The 19,894-nt window shown below is 41.0% G+C and overlaps 1 protein-coding gene across 2 annotated transcripts in view; it reads right to left on the reverse strand.

The window, feature by feature from the left end:
* The window catches only part of lrrtm4l1 (leucine rich repeat transmembrane neuronal 4 like 1), a 71,180-nt gene extending 58,695 nt beyond the window's left edge, over positions 1 to 12,485 (reverse strand). For both annotated transcript variants that reach the window (XR_004826433.2, XM_035776117.2), the window contains exon 1: positions 11,819 to 12,485. Coding sequence is in view for 1 of the 2 variants with exons in the window: in XM_035776117.2 (XP_035632010.1) it covers positions 11,819 to 11,822 (4 nt within the window). In the remaining variant the exon portion in view is untranslated. The remainder of the gene's footprint in view (positions 1 to 11,818) is intronic.
* Between the last annotated feature and the right edge of the window lie 7,409 nt (positions 12,486 to 19,894).

Consider the following 19,894-nt stretch of genomic DNA (forward strand, 5'->3'; position numbering starts at 1 on the left):
CTGGACATATTTAAACCACGAGCTAAATTCTCCAGGTGTAACATTATCTGGGGTCGGACCAGTCTCTCGTGCTTCGGGCTCATTGATGACTTTGCAAGACGGCTACGCTAATTAGCACACATCGGCTCAACATAGATCTCAGAACGGACACGGAGCGATAACAGCCTTTGGAAGTGTCTTTATGATGCTCCCTCGGGGGCATTTGAAGAGTTCCAGGCAGAGACGTGGCCATTACTGGTCATTAAACATGGCGTACTGTTCAGACGTAACCTGATTTTCTCCCTCACATAGATCTGACATAATATAGGGCCTGCCAGGAGTCCCCCTTCCCAACGTGGTGCCAATACTCTCTAGAAACCACTTAAACAGAGATGAATCAACAAGCCTGTGAGATAAATAGAGTAAACAAATTGTTATGCCATTGCCTGCCTCTGTAGGCATACCAAGGGGAATTAAAAAATAACATGAGAGGTGCAATGACAAAGGACTAGAATTACTTAGACACACACGAGCACACACACAGACACACAGGAGCACACAAACACTAGAGCACACACACACAAACTTATTTGAGATTCATTACAATGCTTAGCTAACATTAGCATTACATAAAATACCCCCAGCCTAAGGTTTTATCTGGTACCCTCTCTATCCAATGTTAATTATAGACTAAAGTTACTTTTCAATCTGATTTCAGAATGAACAAATTGAGCATGTGCCTCCCAATGCTCTAATTCTGCTACAAACATCATTGAGAGGAAAATATCATAAAATGATGAACACTGACAGCTCAACTTATTCTAATGTAATTTTTAACAACAATGTTCTACTTCAAGGCCGTTGCATAATGGTAGTATATTCCACAGAACCTTCTTTACAAAGTCGAAGGCATGAAACAAGGTTCTGGTGTAAGCATAGCTACCACCTCAGGGTTGCACTGCAGATAAAAATCTATCCAAATTCCACCCGCTTCTCTCTGTTGCTAAAATACATTGATGGCATCGAGCTCCTCCAAGGTTAGTTCATTTAAAAGCAACTCATTTAAAATCGTCTAAGAGGCTGGCCCTTTCATAAGCCTGGGTTGGATTCTGGCAGCCATGGCAGAGTCAGCTGTCGTCTTCCTTGGCGGAGCGACAAGTTGATATTTCATTTGAATGCACAGTGCTCTTGTGGTGGGCTGACGCAAAGGCTATTACCCAGAGTGCCCATGTGAGCAGAGTGGCCAGCCACAGGAGTGCTGCACCGTGAAGCACTTCAGAGAACCAAAACATATGACATATAGCCTAAGCCCTCAGCATAGAGCATGGGTCAGTTACGGTATGCTATGGAATGTGCAAAATACATAGGGCCCTCCCTATTCAATCACTCTCAGTAATAGGTTTCCTTAATAAGTAGAAATCCATAAGGATATTGCACTACTAGCAATGGGGAAATTCATAAGGACATTATATTTTCTTTCCCCATTGCTAGTAGTGCAATATCAAGATAACATGGCTCAAGATGTTCTATTTTAATGTGTCTTTGAAATTAAGAATAAGATACTCAAATTGTATATCTGAGCTCATTAAAACACTTCAACGTCATCTTATGTATTCTACCCTGAGCTGCTGCCTACATGGAAACATGCTCTCCTCTATAGTAGGTAATTACTAGAGGTGGGGTTACCAAGGGACATGGGAGTTAGGTGCTTCAAAGACAAACCAAATGGAGGAATTAACCTCTCCTTGTAAAGGTAAAACGCCAAGATCAAACACATCCTTTATAGTACATTTTGCTAACTCAACAAGTGGATAAGGAATAGATGCAAGAGAATCCATAGTCTAGACTTATTCTTTCAACATTGATAGTGTCTCCTTGGACACAGGAGCAGAGAGCTTATAGTACATTGCCTTCGGAAACTATTCAGACCCCTTGACTTTTCCACATTTTGTTATGTTACAGCCTTATTCTAAAACTTATTAAATAAAACATTTTCCTCAGCAATCTCCGCACAGGTTTTTAATTATTTTATTATTATAAATGTGCAAAAAATATGAAATAGCTTATTTACATAGGTATTCAGGCCCTTTGCTATGAGACTTCAAATTGAGCTCAGGTGCATCCTGTTTCCATTGATCATCCTTGAGATGTTTCTATACATTTCTTGATTGAAGTCCACCTGCGGTAAATTCAATTGTTTGGACATGATCCAGGACAGGCACACACCTGTCTATATAAGGTCCCACAATTGACCGTGCATGTCAGAGCAAATTACCAAGCCATGAGGTCAAAGGAATTGTCCTTAGAGCTCCGAGACAGGATTGTGTTGAGTCACAGATCTGGGGAAGGGTACCAAAAAATGTCTGCAACATTGAAGGACCACAAGAACAAAGTGGCCTCCATCATTCTTAAATGGAAAGTTTGGAAACACCAAGACTCTTCCTAGAGCTGGACGCCCAGCCAAACTGAGCAATCTGTGGAGAAGGGCCTTGATCGGGGAGGTGACCAAGAACCTGATGGTCCCTTGGACAGAGCGCTAGAGTTCCTCTGTGGAGATGGGAGAACCTTCCAGAAGGACAAACTGCTCTGCAGCACTCCACCAATCAGGCCTTTATTTAAGAGTGGCCAGACGGAAGTCACTCAGTAAAAGGTACATGACAGCCAGCTTGGAGTTTGCCAAAAGACTCTCAGACCATAAGAAACAAGATTCTCTGGTCTGATGAAACCAAGATTGAACTCTTTGGACTGAATGCCAATCGTCACATCTGAAGGAAACCTGGCACCATCACTATGGTGAAGCATGATGGTGTCAGCATCATGCTGTGGGGATGTTTTTCAGTGGCAGGGACTGGGAGACTAGTCAGGATCGAGGGAAAGACGAACGGAGCAAAGTACAGAAAGATCCTTGATGAACACCTGCTCCAGTTCGCTCAGGACCTCAAACTGGGGTGAAGGTTCCCCTTCCAACAGGACAACGACCCGAAGCACACAGCCAAGACAACGCAGGAGTGGCTTCAGAAATGGATCGGCCCAGCCAGAGCCCAGACTTGAAGCTGATCAAACATCTCTGGAGAGACCTGAAAATAGCTGTGCCGCAACGCTCCCCATCTACAAACCTGTTTTTGCTTTGTCATTATTGGGTATTGTGTGTAGATTGATAATGGGAAAATAACTATTTTATACATTTTAGAATAAGGCTGTAACGTAACAAAATTTGGAAAAAGTCAAGGTGCCTGAATACTTTCCGAAGGCACTGTATGTATTAGTGCTGAGCCAAGCTCTGGCTTAGTAGCACTATACGTGATATACTGCAATATTGAGTGTGTTCACTCAGATTTAAGACACATACAATTAAAAAGACTTTCAAGCCATAGAAGTTCGTGACATATTACCGATGCAGGACTGCCATCATGCAACACAGATTAATTGGTCACACTGAAATTGCAATATTGAAATGAAGTATGCCTTACACACTTAAAACCCATTATTTCACACACATTTATTTAGAAATGGGAGAGAGCTGTAAAGTTCACAGTGGAAGCAGGGTGCAGTATAAAATCGACTGATTTATGATAAAAGCTTATTTTATAGGTAGAGCTAGCAGAAGTGTAGCAGCAAAGGCAGTGGAAGTGGAGGCAGAGGTAGAGTAGATAAAGCTATAGCACAGCAACAGCTGTAGATGTACAATAAAGGAGCTGGTTACTGGTGGCAACAGGATACTGCTGCTAATCGTTATCAGAGAGACAGTAATTGTGAGAGAAATTCATCCTGGATTACAGTACATAAATTAGAGCCTTAAATGAAATGAGGACAAACATCCTTAACCTCAATTACTCTGTGTTCATCTCTATGGCTGGAATGAGGTAGATTTGGTACGTCTCTGATGCAGAACTGAGGGAGAGAGGCCAACCCACACACATCCCTGGGATCATAGTGGGAGGCTGGGGAATGGATTAACAAAGCATATTAAATTATTTGAAAAAAAATATATTAGGGAAGGCTCAAGAGAAGAGCAAGAGCTGTCTTATGTGCTCTCTTCAAGAACATTTTGGGGGGAGACTAGTTTGCATTTTACTTTGTCTTTTCCTATGTCTCAACTGTGCTGATTAGTGTTTTCCTGTGCATATTATATAACGGTATAGTTTTGGGTCTATTTTTCTAAATGATTTATTTTAAATAAGGAAAGCAATATTTTCCAGTATTTCATACAGAGTAGATAACTCAAGCGTTAAGAGATAATGTCAAGATTAAACTGCACAATTATGGGCATTAAGTGCTGATTATCAAATATAATCTTCCGATTAAAGGATTGTAGATAATTCTAGGATTTCATCGCTTATTATCGATGAACAGACTTGCAGTTGAGCCAACAACTTTTTTAAAGTTCAAGTTTCAAGTTTTATTAGTCGTGTATATGAATCAGAGCAGGTGGTCAGTCCAGTTCAAGTGTTCTGCTGTCTGATGGCTTTTCAAATAGAAACGGTCTCTGAGCCTGTTGGTATCAGACCTTACCGTGATCTGGGGTCAGGATCTGGGGACCCAGGCCAAATCTTTTCAGTCTCCTGAGGGGGAAAAGGTGTTGTCGTGCCCTCTTCATGACTGTCTTGGTGTGTTTGGACCATGATAGTTTGTTGGTGATGTGGAAACCAAGGAACTTTAAACTCTGGACCCATTCCACAACAGCCCTGACGATGTGAATGGGGGCGTGTTCGGCACTCCTTTTCCTGTAGTCCATGATCAGCTCCTTTGTCTTGATCAGGTTGAGGGAGAGGTTGTTGTCCGGGCACAACACTGTCAGGTCTCTGATCTCCTCACTATAGGCTGTCTCATAGTTTTTGATGATCAGGTCTACCTACCACTGTTGTGTCGTCAGCAAACTTAATGATGGTGTTGGAGTCGTACTTGGCCACGCAGCGTGGGAGATGTGTTGTTGCCTACCATTACCACCTAGGGGCGGCCCGTCAGAAAGATTGAACTCTTTGGCCTGAATGTCAAGCGTCATATCTAGAGGAAACGTGGCACCATCCCTATGGAGAAGCATGGTGGTGGCAGCATCATGCTGCAGGGATATTTTTCAGTGGCAGGGACTGGGAGACTAGTCAGGATTGAGGCAAAGATGAAAGGAGCAAAGTACAGAGAGATCCTTGATTAAAAAAACCTGCTCCAGTTCGCTCAGGACCTCAGACTGGGGTGAAGGTTCACCTTCCAACAGGACAACGACCCTAAGCACACAACCAAGACAGCGCAGGAGTGGCTTCGGGACAAGTCTCTGAACGTCCTTGAGTGGCCCAGTCAGAGCCCTGACTTGAATCTCTGGAGAGACCTGAAAATAGATGTGCAGCAGCACTCCCCATCCAACCTGACAGAGCTTGAGAGGATCTGCAGAGATGATTGGGAGAGGGTCCCCAAATACAGGTGTACCAAGCTTGTAACGTCAGACTCAAGGCTCTAATCGCTGCTAAAGGTGCTTGAACAAAGTACTGAGTAAAGGGTCTGAATACTTACGTAAATTTGATATTTAAAAATATATATAATAATACATTAGCAAAGAAATCTAAAAACCTGCTATTGCTTTGTCACTATGAGGTATTGTGTGTAGATTGATAAGGAAAACATCTATTGAATCAATTTTAGAATAAGGCTGTAACCTAACAAAATGTGGAAAAAGTCAAGGGGTCTGAAGACTTTGCGAAGGCACTGTATACCTGTTTGCTTTAAGTGTGTGGTCTCTTTGTCACAGGAAACAAGCTGTAATAGCAGGGATAGGAGATTCAGCACCATTGAAACTACTGACAGAATTCTGATGTTCAGCACCACATTACACTGGACAGCAACTGTCTCTGGTGCAGCCTGTAAATAAGGCCTAACCATGGAATTAACTCTGATAGCCTGGTTAGTCATATTGACGTTTTTCAACCACGCTTTTGAAGTATAAATAATAAGGAATACATGTTTACATTTTAGTAGACACTCTTATACAGAGCGACTTACAGGCGCAATTATGGTTAAGTGCCTTGCTCAAGGGCACATCGACAGATTTTTCACCTAGCCAGCTCGGGGATTCAAAAGAGTGATCTTTCAGTTACTGGCCCAACACTGTTAACCGCTAAGCAACCTGCCACCCTAAACCATTTAAACTAACCTAAAACAGTCCTCTCCATTGTTGCTTTGAAATCCCAACCAAAAAGTGTTACATATTTTCATTAAATAAAGTAACTTTACATATCTTTATCCAGGAGGAGATTAAGTGGCTACATTAAGCCAGATGTGATCCCAGGTCTCGATGAAGGTGAGAGCAGTTCTTGCATGTCTTGTTTTAGTAAACATGCAAGGCAAAGGGGATTTAGCATGGATCTACTCTGTCTTACAAGCACTCATGTCTGGCCGATTAACAAGCACAATGAGCAAGCAACAAATAAATTAGCATGGCAGCCGACAGACACAGCCACAGACAAACCATTCTACATCAAAGAAAGCCGGTGATTAGACCATGTCATCTTATAGCTCCCCAATGATCCCTATCACCTATCTGTCATCATATGTATCTAAAAGCCACCAATAAAATGCTAATTGTTCTTAAATATTAATGTCCCACCCCACAAAATCTAAAGAGGCCCTTGAGAGGCAAAACCATTCCAGTGCCTGCATCTACGGATCTGTGCATTTCAAAGATCTGACATTAATTAGGTACGGGATGTGGTTTAAAGTGGAAGGTAGTAAAACTGTTTTACTTTGTTCCATCACAGTTAAATTTAAAGGAAGGAGCTTTATATAGTCTCAATCGAAAAATATGATTCATCTCAAGGGTAAAATAAAGGTGAAACAAAAACAACTGTAACTCATGAACTGATTTATCTCATTATGATTCAGGATCCTATATCTACGCAACATTCAGAATGTATACAATGCAAAGCAAGCACATTTATGAAAGTTTTTCAGTGCTACTAGCTACAGTTGAAGTCGGAAGTTTACATACACTTAGGTTAGAGTCATTGAAATCCGTTTTTTCAACCACTCCACAAATTTCTTAGAAACAAACTATAGTTTTGGCAAGTCGGTTAGGACATCTACTTTGTTCATGACACAAGTCATTTTCACAACAACTGTTTACAGACAGATTATTTCACTGTATCACAATTCCAGTGGGGCAGAAGTTTACATACACCAAGTTGACTTATGTCATGGCTTTAGAAGCTGCTAAATGACATCATTTGAGTTAATTAGAGGTGTACCTGTGGATGTATTTCAAGGCCTACCTTCAAACTCAGTGCCTCTTTGCTTGACATCATGGATAATCATGGATTGCAAAGAAATCAGCTGACATCATGGATAATCATGGATAATTAAACACCATGCAAAGGAAATCAGCTATGATCTAAAAAACCGACAAACTCCACAAGTCTGGTTCATCATTTGTTATGTTTGGAGTAAAAATTTTTGAAAACTCCCAACCGTGAAGGTACCATCACAAAATAGATGGCATCATGAGCAAGGAAAATTATGTGGATATATTGCAGCTACATCTCAAGACATCAGTCAGGAATTTAAAGCTTGGTCGCAAATGGGTCTTCCAAATGGACAATGACCCCAAGCATACTTCCAAAGTTGTGGCAAAATGGCTTAAGGACAAAAAAGGTATTGGGAGTGGCCATCACAAAGCCCTGACCTCAATCCTACATAAAATGTGTGGGCAGAACTGAAAAAGCGTGTGCGAGCAAGGAGGCCTACAAACCTGACTCAGTTACACCAGCTCTGTCAGGAGGAATGGGCCAAAATTCACCCAACTTATTGTGGGAAGCTTTTGGAAGGCTACCCAAAACGTTTGACCCAAGTTAAACAATTTAAAGGCAATACTACCAAATACTAATTGAGTGCATGGTAACTTCTGACCCAATGGGAATTTGATGAAAGAAAAGCTGAAATACATAATTCTCTACTATTATTCTGACATTTCACATTCTTAAAATAAAGTGGTGATCATAACTGACCTAAGACAGGGAACTTTTAGTTGGATTAAATGTCAGGAATTGTGAAAAACTGAGTTTAAATGTATTTGGCTAAGGTGTATGTAAACTTCCAACTTCAACTGTATATATAATCAATTAGTTGGATTATTTGTTGGATTTCAGTCCAACTGTCCTTTCTACCAAAAAGCTCTGACACATGAGGCGAATCAAATTCCACCATTGTTAAAGAGTATTAACTCCTTATTTCTAGCCTACAGTACTCCCATGTTGTTTTTCACAGTATACCAGTACCACGGTACTATCATGGTACCAAAACCTCATAATAAAACATTTTAGGATACCTAGTACCATTTCATATGATACTACCACATTTTTGGTGGTATCATATGCCCTACCGATCTAAAGAAGCCGCTGGCGCCTGTTATAAAATGTTTATAAAGTCACTTTCATTTACAAATTTAAGCAACAGCCACTAACTAGTCACTTGTATGCTCCGGTCCAATATCCACTTCACTTTCAAACGTGTGGCAGGTGTAATCTGCCAGCCGCATTTCCTTCCAGCCATCACTCACCTGCTTCTCTCCGTCCACACTTCCTAAACATCTATTCCTTCATCAGATTTTAAAATATAATTTAGGCGTGATGGCGAGAGGGGATGCAGACCATGATGAGTCTTCTGTTGTTACATATGTACTGTACATTCAATACATTGGAGCAGCATGCAGAGCGAGCACAGTTGATACATTTTCATACTTGAGTAAAAGTAAAGATAACTTAATAGAAAATGACTCAAGTAAAAGTGAAAGTCATCCAGTAAAATAATCCTGGAGTAAAAGTCTAAAAGTATTTGGTTTAAAATATACTTAAGTATCAAAAGTAAATGGAATTGCAAAAATGCACTTAAGTATCAGAAGTAAAAGTTGAAACCATTTCGAATTCCTTATATTAAGCAAACCAGATGGCACAATTTGATTGTTTTTTTTTATTGATGGATAGCCACGGGCACACTGCAACACTCAGACATAATGAACAAACAAATCATTTGTGTTTGGTGAGTCCTCCAGATCAGAGGCAGTAGGGATGACCAAGGATGTACTCTTGATGTGAATTGGACCATTTTCCTGTCAAAATGTAACAAGTACTTTTGGGTGTCATGGAAAATGTATGGAGTAAAAATTACAATATTTTCTTTAGGAATACAGTGAAGTAAATGTTGCCAAAATATAAATAGTAAAGTACAGATATTCCAAAGAACGTTTTACTTAAAGTACTTTACACCACTGATTGTATATAATTTCCCTGGTATAATAACCAAGAGCACCAGCCAGTCAGATAGGCTTTTTGCAAGTTTACTTTCACCCAGTAGTGCCAGAGAGGAAAAACCACTTCACGACAGTCATGCTTGCAGCTTTACATCAAAGAAAACAGCTTGTCTGTAGATCAAACGGTAAAAAGAACATGACTCATATTACCAGAGCTACCTTTCTTTCTTACTGCGTGACTTCGTGCGCATTTGATGTAATTTCACAAAACATGTAGAGGGCCGTTTTGAACTAATCCCGGCCGTTTGTTATTGTTTTGATAACAAACAATGTTGTTCAGTCATGTTACCTAGCTAGCTCACAACCTGGTAACTTGACAGTAGGTCTTAGGCATACTTGATTGGCGCAGGAAGAAAGGAAAAGGGTCTGCTACTCATGAGATGTGCTTCAAAGGTAGGATTCACATTGGCCTAACTATATCAAAATCCTCTCTCTTTCTGGTGCTTCTTACATTCTGTTTGGTGCCTAACATATTACAGTTGGAAGCAGTGTGTATGTTTGTCGGAGAGAGAGAGTGGTATTTATGATGGCGACAGAGAGAGTGTGTGTGTGTGTTAACTGAAGAGTAAAGGTTTCACGTGTGAATATCGGTGACAAAGTTTTTTTTGTGTAGCACGTGCATAACATTTAGATAACGGGAACAAGTGTCATGGGACTGGGCGAAAAGGACACACTCTGAATCTCCAAAAGTGACAGGTATTGTTCTGCCCTTAATGTCAGATAACCGGAGCTTACATTTTGACGAACAGGTATCAGTAGGAATGAAATATCCCATCAGAGAAGCTAGCCATAGTATTGGTATGAATTCAGGGCCTTGAAGCCACTGTCTGACTCCGTCTCCATTGTTATCCATACTGAGGAGCTATACTCAACTGAGTGGTCAGTGATGTGGCCTGCAACAGTTGAGAAATCTATATCTAGTCACTGATTAAAGGAGTCGATATGTGAAGCAGTAATTGGGTTTAACCTGCCGGGGTCCTGCCTCACTGCAGACTGGCAGGAACAGCTCATCAGCTAGGTCAACATTGGATGACTATAGGGGGCAGAGGGCAAAAAAACTATTCAATTTTCAGTTGAATTTAATGAGACCATACCAGCAGCTCACCAGTGGAATCCTCATGCAGAGCAGGGCAGAGCAGAGCAGCACATTGGTGCGATTAGAAAAACCTAGTTTTCCAAAATGAGAACTTCTCAACAACTGTTCATAATGCACTAGTGCATAACCCATGCATAAGTAAATATAAGTAAATACATCATTAAGTTCATCTATTAGCAACAGCCAATGATCTGTAAACAAGTGCATCACACCTATAGCCTTCCAATTAAAACCAAGAGAAACACATTCATGTCTTAAAAGCAGTGGTATATAAGGTGCATCATATGTTACATTTACATTACATTTAAGTCATTTTGCAGACGCTCTTATCCAGAGCGACTTACAAATTGGTGCATGTTGTCCATTATGCTACAAATGTTGATAATGATATAGTCATCTCATAAATCAAATCAAATGTATTTATATAGCCCTTCGTACATCAGCTAATATCTCAAAGTGCTGTACAGAAACCCAGCCTGAAACCCCAAATAGCAAGCAATGCAGGTGTAGAAGCACGGTGGCTAGGAAAAACTCCCTAGAAATGCCAAAACCTAGGAAGAAACCTAGAGAGGAACCAGGCTATGTGGGGTGGCCAGTCCTCTTCTGGCTGTGCCGGGTGGAGATTATAACAGAACATGGCCAAGATACCACTCAGTGTGCTGTTACCCAGTGGCATAGCGCAGTTTGGTGAGGTGCCCCCACAAGGTCCAAACAAGCCCCCCCTCCCTAACTTCCTGCAATTCTACACATTTTGCCATGTGCCAAAGAGAACAATATTTTTTACATTCATGCTGGATGGACAAAGCAGCTGGGTCTTTTCATTAGGTTATTTCCAGGGTCCATGGCTTATTAGGGGCGTGGCTTTCAGTTCGATCTTATTGGCCACCCATGAGAGTAAATGTAATTCCTGTTCATCATCATATGTTTGGATACTGCACATGTAAATTGTTCACTTTTGTTGTTGTTGCATTTGCCATATTCCTTGAGAATATTATGATTATTTATGACATATTATAATAAGGTATGCTACCTTTAATGCATAATAAGGTTGTATCCCAACAATGAGGTTTAAGAGAACTCAAACTTCTGTAAGCCTCATTGAAGATACAAAAATGTCAACATTCAACCTTAACGTGTGATAACTATACAACAAACTGATGAACAGGATTTACATTTACTCTCAGGGGTGGCTAAAAATAACTACGTGAAAGCCACGCCCCTACTAAACTACACTGCCAGCTTTCTGATCTGACCTGATGTGTCATATCACTATAACCCAACATCAACAACCCAACCGTGCTCTTTTTAAAGAAAGCAACCCAACTAAGTGACCCAACGCCTGCAACCCAGTAGTTGGGTCAACCAAACAACCCACCATTGTTTGTGTGTAGTTGGCTATTCATTTATCAAAATGAAAAGTAGTCTCGTTTAAAAATCAGACTGTATCCACTCACCCATATCGGCGTGCCTGGCTTTTCCCCAGTGTTCGGAGGCGTAATCCCCAGCACAGATCACCGCTGATCACTGCGCCGTTCTCCACCGTTCTCCAACACTTGGCTTCGTTCTATCCGTGGGCAATGCGCGCGTCGCCTCACTAGACAAACACGAAGACTGACTCACCTGCTCTCATGTTAAACAATTCATCCAAACGTTAATGGTTTAGATATCGCAAATTCAAGTTTACCCCCATGACTACATCCACGATTAGTTAACTTTTGTAGTTATATTCAGAATTGCGTTTAAGTTACGGATGAATGTAGGCTATTTTTGACGTAAGGAAAAAATACCCCACGCACAAAACTCATATTTTTGTGCTATTGTTTTATCCACAACAGCAATACACCAAATAACGAAAACGCTAAAGGCAGGATGAAAAGTTAAATAAACTCTACATGTTGCTACAAAAAGAAAGACCCCATCTCAAGATGCCCTCATAGCTGTTTTGCCACAAACATCAAGAGGAAGCGTCGTATTCTGAGGGAGACCAGAGGAATCCGGGCTGTCATTACAGTGTGCAGTCTGATGCGAGCGTGCGCCCGTGATGCGCGCGCGCCTGAGCGTGCGTGTGTAAATGCGTGTGCTTGTGTGTGTCAGGCAGAGCTGCAGCAATGGAAACAACAGTTTAGTCTGCAGGTGGCTCTGTAAAATGACTGCCCTACCGGTTTATGGGCTCAGATTGATGTTTAATACACCCATTTTCTTTATACCTCGATCGTCTTCCCACAACACTATTCTGCTAACCCTGTATCGCCTACGCACTCGATTCGGAAGGTAAATTCACAAATGTTGTGCTAACATTGAGGAATACTGAGGGCTACTGTACACAGGAAGGAACTTGCTTTATAACGAGGGATACCGGGAGAAAATCGGACCTCTCTGAAATTAAAATGGTGGCCCTCCCTTCATTAAAATATATTTTTACCTGAACACTTAAAAAAAAAGTGAACCTCCCCTATACTCAAAATAATAATTAAAACATAAAGTGGATAGTAGAGAACATGCCTACAGGTTACCCAGTGGTGTAAAGTACTCCAGTAAAAATACTTTAAAGTACTACTTAATTCGTTTTTGGGGGTATATTTACTTTACCCAAAAGTACTTGTTACATTTTGACAGGAAAATGGTCAAATTCACACACTTATCACAAGAACATCCCTGGTCATCCCTACTGCCTCTGATCTGGCAGACTCACTAAACACAAATGCTTTGTTTGTAAATGATGTCTGAGTGTTGGAGTGTGCCCTTTATCTAGCAATAAAAAAAGCAACAATCAAATTTTGCCCTCTGGTTTGCTTTGAAAGGATTTCAACTTTCACTTTAGATACTTAAATATATTTAAAACCAAATACTTTTATACTTTTACTCAAGTAGTATTTTACTAGGTGACTTTCACTTTTACTTGATTCATTTTCTATTAATGTATCTTAACTTTTACTCAAGTATGAAAATGGAGTACTTTTTCCAACACTGAGTACCCTCACATAGGACAGACCAGTACTGGGTTTACCAAAAGCATCGTAGCACTAAGATCATCTTAATTCTATTGACACTAAATGGACAGAAGATTATTTTAGTGCTACAATACTTTTGGGAAACCCATTTGAGAGCTTTAGATATACCATTTTAGAAACTGTTCTTGTTTTTGTATGCATTACATTGCGAAAGAAGCCAGAAGGTTGTGGATTCACAGACCACCGCGGACAAGGGTAGGGGTGAAAAGATATCCAATATAATAAAAGTACTGCATGAATCTATCACCTTATTTTCGGTCCAGGAAATAATTGCCTTTTATTAACTAATTTCATGCAATTTTATGTCAAGTTACATCACTGGAGACAAGCAGAATATTTTTTAATACCACAACAAAGCATGCAGCACTCTATAGACTTTTCGATTTCTATACAGGCTATTGTTAAAAAAAAGGACACCGGTAGTCTAAGTTTGGAACAATGCTAAAGTTGTCTATCAACTGTAAAAATGTAGCGCAACAGAACCAGTTAGAACTGAAGTATCTGATATCATGACGTTGCCCTCTTTGGGTACAGCAAGCCCCATCCCCCTGTCTCCTACACCCAGGCTGCTGTAGTCAGAGAGAGGTCATAAATTCCTGGAGGAGATTATCTCCTCATGGCCACAGTATAGAGCGAGAGTAGAGTTTTCATAGAAGAGAACAAAGGAATTTCTTCCACCTCACAGAACTTGAAGTCTGAACAACATTTATGTTCTGGAGAAGGTATAAAAGATCGGTGAATAATCCAGCTACGAACTGGTCCATTTGGTACAATTTTGTGAAACTCATGGGAGACAATACTGCCACATTACCATAACACTATTTATATAATAGCCTCAGATATGAGGTTTACATCTAATTGTTGTATAAGATGAATGAGCGAGGATGATACTGTTTGTAAAATTGTGTAATGTGATTTTGGACTGTTTAATGAAGGCTAACTCCAATTCCCTTTTGAGTTTAACTAAATCAGAGGACTGCCCATGAACACAGGTAACACCTGGCGTCATGAGACAGCCTTTTTCTGCTCTCCCGAAATAAAACCCCCACCTTGAGAATTTCTCAACAGACCATGTTGCTCTCAATTACGAGAGGACAAAGGTTGCAGACCAGCTTACCTCGATAATGAGAGGGCCAAGGTTTGAGACCAGACTGCTGAATCTTTTAACCATCCCACGTGGTTAAACTCTTAGACTATCGATACCTACAGAATAATAACAAGTCTTTGATATTAATTACTAGTCTGCAGCTAGGAATTCGGTATCATTGAAAGCGAAGACCGACAACCGCCGAAACATTTATTCTATAACGACATGAATTAATGTCACTCTGAACTATCCATTCTAACCACGACAGAGAGGGCGGACAAACTCTCCAACAGAAACAAACTTTTCAACAGAGATCCCGACGACACACTGAGCATAAATATATACATTGATTGCAATTGTTCCCGAATGAGTGAGCGTTCATGTGCAAAGGATTAGCATTTCAATTGTTATAATTATGAACTGTGTGTTGTCTTATCTTTTGATTTTATTTTACCTTTATTTAACTAGGCTAGTCAGTTAAGAACAAATTCTTATTTTCAATGATGGCATAGTAACAGTGGGTTAACTGCCTGTTCAGGGGTAGAACGACAGATTTGTACCTTGTCAGCTCAGGGGTTTGAACTTGCAACCTTCCAGTTACTAGTCCAACGCTCTAACCACTTGGCTACCCTGCGTCGACCCCCACTTCCCTTTTGTACACCAAGCTGCGATGCCGGTGTATCCCACTAGGGAAACTCCGTTATTGTTTCCTTGTAACTATCTACTGTTTGTTTATGCATTTCTGTGAATTACTTAGTTAGTAAATAAATTATTTAAGACAATTGATGTATGGATGGCTCATAGTGAAGACTGGGTTCGTGCAGAATGAGACTAACATTTGGAATGAGACGAACGTGAGGTAAAGAAGAATTCCTTAATCAGAAGATATGAAAATATATGAAAGTTATATTGGGAAAATTATAACTTTATAATCTGAATATTTTCTTTGGTGCTCCGACGTCCTAGTTAATTACAGTTACATGATAAATCAGTTTAATCACTTAATAATAATTACAGAGAGTTATTTGATAAAGATTCATGTTCAGTTTAATGATGCCAAAGACACGACACTGATCATATATGAATTCAAGAAAAAGCCCGTTGTTGTTTAATACAGCAGCCGCCTATCATCAGGTAGGCCTATATGCACTTGTAACTTTTTTCTTTGGGGAAACTATCATTTTCTAATTTATTCTGTTTTATTCCATGATATTTTTGTTAGAACATAGATTTGCGTTGACTGTGATTAGGGCATGGGAATATAAAACCATCTGCTGGGCTTAATTGACAAACTAAAGTGTAGGCATGTTTAGATCACTGCATGATCCTCAAACTAAAGACTGGCCAAACTTGTGTTTCTAAATGTGAATTCAAAGACACTGTAGAATTACTGTATAGCCAAATAAGGCATTTTTCATGTCAATATTATTTAACAAAAAATAATTTTTATATAAATTTTGTTTTAAACAGGCTAAATGCGAAATGTATAGGCATGTTGTTGAAGTGCTGTTGTTGATGTGTTGTTGAAATGCTGAGCACTCGTGACAGCCTGTAGTATGTCACAAACTCTTCATTATTGATTTCTTAAAATGGCAGGCTATAGCATTGAAATAATAATAATTTAGCCTAAATAATTCAAGCAGGTGCAGAAGGTGAGTTTAATAATAAGAAACATGAAGATCCTGGCAGTGACTCCTAAGGAACCTCCCCAGCTCCTGGTTCATCCTTTCCACCTGCCCGTTGGACTGAGGGCGGTACCTGGTTGTGAGGCTGACCGTGAAACCCAGCTTCTCCATGAAGGCTCTCCATAACCATGACGTGAATTGGGGGCCACGGTGGGAGACGATTTCCTCCGGAAAGACCTGCTGGAACAGTGCCTCAATGCCCTGGAGAACGGTAGGGGGACCAGAGAGAGAGGGATAAAAAGGCAGGATTTAGATAATCTGTTCACAACAACCATAATAGTAGTGAAACTATCATAAGAGGGGAGATCAGTGACAAAATCAATAGATAGATGAGACCAAGGCTGCTGAGGCACGGGAAGGAGAAGGAGTTTCCCTGCTGGAGCGTGCCGGTGATATTTAGTCTGGGCATATACTGAGCAGGAGTTGACATAGTTAGCAATGTCCTGCTCCAAGGTTGGCCACCCGTACATTCCGGAGATAGATTGAATAGTGCGGGTGATACCTTGGTGTCCAGCGACGAGAGATGTGTGGGCCCAGGTCAACAGAGCTGCTTCCTGTGCTTGGCCCTCCTATGCTGAACATAATAAACGGCTCTCTATCCACCGGATGTGTACCAAACTCACTAAAAGTGGCAGTAATAAAGCCTCTCTTGAAAAAGCCAAACCTTGACCCAGAAAATATTAAAAACTATCGCCTATATCGAATCTTCCATTCCTCTCAAAAAGTTTTGAAAAGGCTGTTGCGCAGCAACTCACTGCCTTCCTGAAGACAAACAATGTATACGAAATGCTTCAGTCTGGTTTTAGACCCCATCATAGCACTGAGACTGCACTTGTGAAGGTGGTAAATTACATTTTAATGGCATCGGACCGAGGCTCTGCATCTGTCCTCGTGCTCCTAGACCTTAGTGCTGCTTTTGATACCATCGATCACCACATTCTTTTGGAGAGATTGGAAACCCAAATTGGTCTACACGGACAAGTTCTGGCCTGGTTAGATATTATCTGTCGGGAAAGATATCAGTTTGTCTCTGTGAATGGTTTGTCCTCTGTCAAATCAACTGTAAATTTCGGTGTTCCTCAAGGTTCCGTTTTAGGACCACTATTATTTTCACTATATATTTTACCTCTTGGGGATGTCATTCGAAAACATAATGTTAACTTTCACTGCTATGCGGATGACACACAGCTGTACATTTCAATGAAACATGGTGAAGCCCCAAAATTGCCCTCGCTAGAAGCATGTGTTTCAGACATAAGGAAGTGGATGGCTGCAAACTTTCTACTTTTAAATTCGGACAATACAGAGATGCTTGTTCTAGGTCCCAAGAAACAAAGAGATCTTCTGTAGAATCTGACAATTAATCGTAATGGTTGTAGTCGTCTCAAATAAAACTGTGAAGGACCTCGGCGTTACTCTGGACCCTGATCTCTCTTTTGAAGAACATATCAAGACCATTTCAAGGACAGCTTTTTTCCATCAAAAAATGTGATCATATTACTCCAGTGCTAGCCTCCCTACACTGGCTTCCTGTCAAAGCAAGGCCTGATTTCAAGGTTTTACTACTAACCTACAAAGCATTACATGGGCTTGCTCCTACCTATCTCTCTGATTTGGTCCTGCCGTACATACCTACACGTACGCTACGGTCACAAGACGCAGGCCTCCTAATTGTCCCTAGAATTTCTAAGCAAATAGCTGGAGGCAGGGCTTTCTCCTATAGAGATCCATTTTTATGGAACGGTCTGCCTACCCATGTCAGAGACGCAAACTCGGTCTCAACCTTTAAGTCTTTACTGAAGACTCATCTCTTCAGTGGGTCATATGATTGAGTGTAGTCTGGCCCAGGAGTGGGAAGGTGAACGGAAAGGCTCTGGAGCAACGAACCACCCTTGCTGTCTCTGCCTGGCCGGTTCCCCTCTTTCCACTGGGATTCTCTGCCTCTAACCCTATTACAGGGGCTGAGACACTGGCTTACTGGGGCTCTCTCATGCCATCCCTGGAAGGGGTGCGTCACCTGAGTGGGTTGATTCACTGATGTGGTCATCCTGTCTGGGTTGGCGCCCCCCCATGGGTTGTGCCATGGTGGTGATCTTTGTGGGCTATACTCAGCCTTGTCTCATGATGGTAAGTTGGTGGTTGAAGATATCCCTCTAGTGGTGTGGGGGCTGTGCTTTGGCAAAGTGGGTGGGGTTATATCCTTCCTGTTTAGCCCTGTCCGGGGGTGTCCTCGGATGGGGCCACAGTGTCTCCTGACCCCTCCTGTCTCAGCCTCCAGTATTTATGCTGCAGTAGTTTATGTGTCGGGGGCTAGGGTCAGTTTGTTATATCTGGAGTACTTCTGTCTCATCCGGTGTCCTGTGTGAATTGAAGTATGCTCTCTCTAATTCTCTCTTTCTCTCGGAGGACCTGAGCCCTAGGACCATGCCTCAGGACTACCTGGCATGATGACTCCTTGCTGTCCCCAGTCCACCTGGCCGTGCTGCTGCTCCAGTTTCAACTGTTCTGCCTGCGGCTATGGAATCCTGACCTGTTCACCGGACGTGCTACCTGTCCCAGACCTGCTGTTTTCAACTCTCTAGAGACAGCAGGGGTGGTAGAGATACTCTTAATCATCAGCTATGAAAAGCCAACTGACATTTACTCCTGAGGTGCTGACTTGCTGCACGCTCGACAACTACTGTGATTATTATTATTTGACCATGCTGGTCATTTATGAACATTTGAACATCTTGGCCATGTTCTATTATAATCTCCAACAAGCACAGCCAGAAGAGGACTGGCCACCCCTCATAGCCTGGTTCCTCTCTAGGTTTTCTCCTAGGTTTTGGCCTTTCTAGGGAGTTTTTCCTAGCCACCGTGCTTCTTCACCTGCATTGCTTGTTGTTTTGGGTTTCAGGCTGGGTTTCTGTACAGCACTTTGAGATATCAGCTGATGTACGAAGGGCTATATAAATACATTTGATGATCATATATTCATATGACAACCCAATGATAATTTGTTATGAACTTTATTCATAAGAGGGGGGGAAATGTATGGACAATACAGCATAGGACAAAGGCCTCAATGGCATAGGACAACCTGCTGTGTTGACTGTTGGTTATTCAAGCCCAAAAATAGATGTAATCTTTTTATGACAATAAAACACCTGAATTAAATACAACCAAACCATTTAGAGCCCTGATGGTGTATGTGACCTGAAGTGATTTTCTAACATCAGGTTTGCTTTTAATTTGCTTATGTACTACTGTAGGTTCACCAGCTGACCTCTAGACACCCATGCAGACTGGATTCCCACTGAGAAGATGAGCAATTTCTACTTCAATGTCTACTTTTATGATTCTGTCGTGCCAATTGAGTAGAGCACCTTCACCTTGTCGTCATGACAAAAGTGCTCCCTTAACCTCAAACAGTATGAATATATAACATGTCATTTGGAACATGTACAATGCTATTGTTTATGATATTGTAAACATATTGTACTTTTCTAACGGGCTATATTGTTGTATGGGTGAAATTAAAAGTATTTTGTCATCTCTGCTTTGCCTAACCCCAATGAATGAAACATCTTTGTTATCGTCCAACAATTTTTTTTATTTACAATTTTAAATACATTTAACAGACAATGTAATTGTGGTAGTCTTTGGCAAACCATCTCCATTACCACAGTGGCACCTACAAGTGCCACTCAGACATTCTTGGCGAAAAGTATCTGGGAGTGAACTTGGTGGTAGCAGATGTGTGTG

This window comes from Oncorhynchus keta, chromosome 9 (assembly GCF_023373465.1).
Source record: "Oncorhynchus keta strain PuntledgeMale-10-30-2019 chromosome 9, Oket_V2, whole genome shotgun sequence".
In the NCBI taxonomy this organism is placed as follows: Eukaryota; Metazoa; Chordata; class Actinopteri; order Salmoniformes; family Salmonidae; genus Oncorhynchus; species Oncorhynchus keta.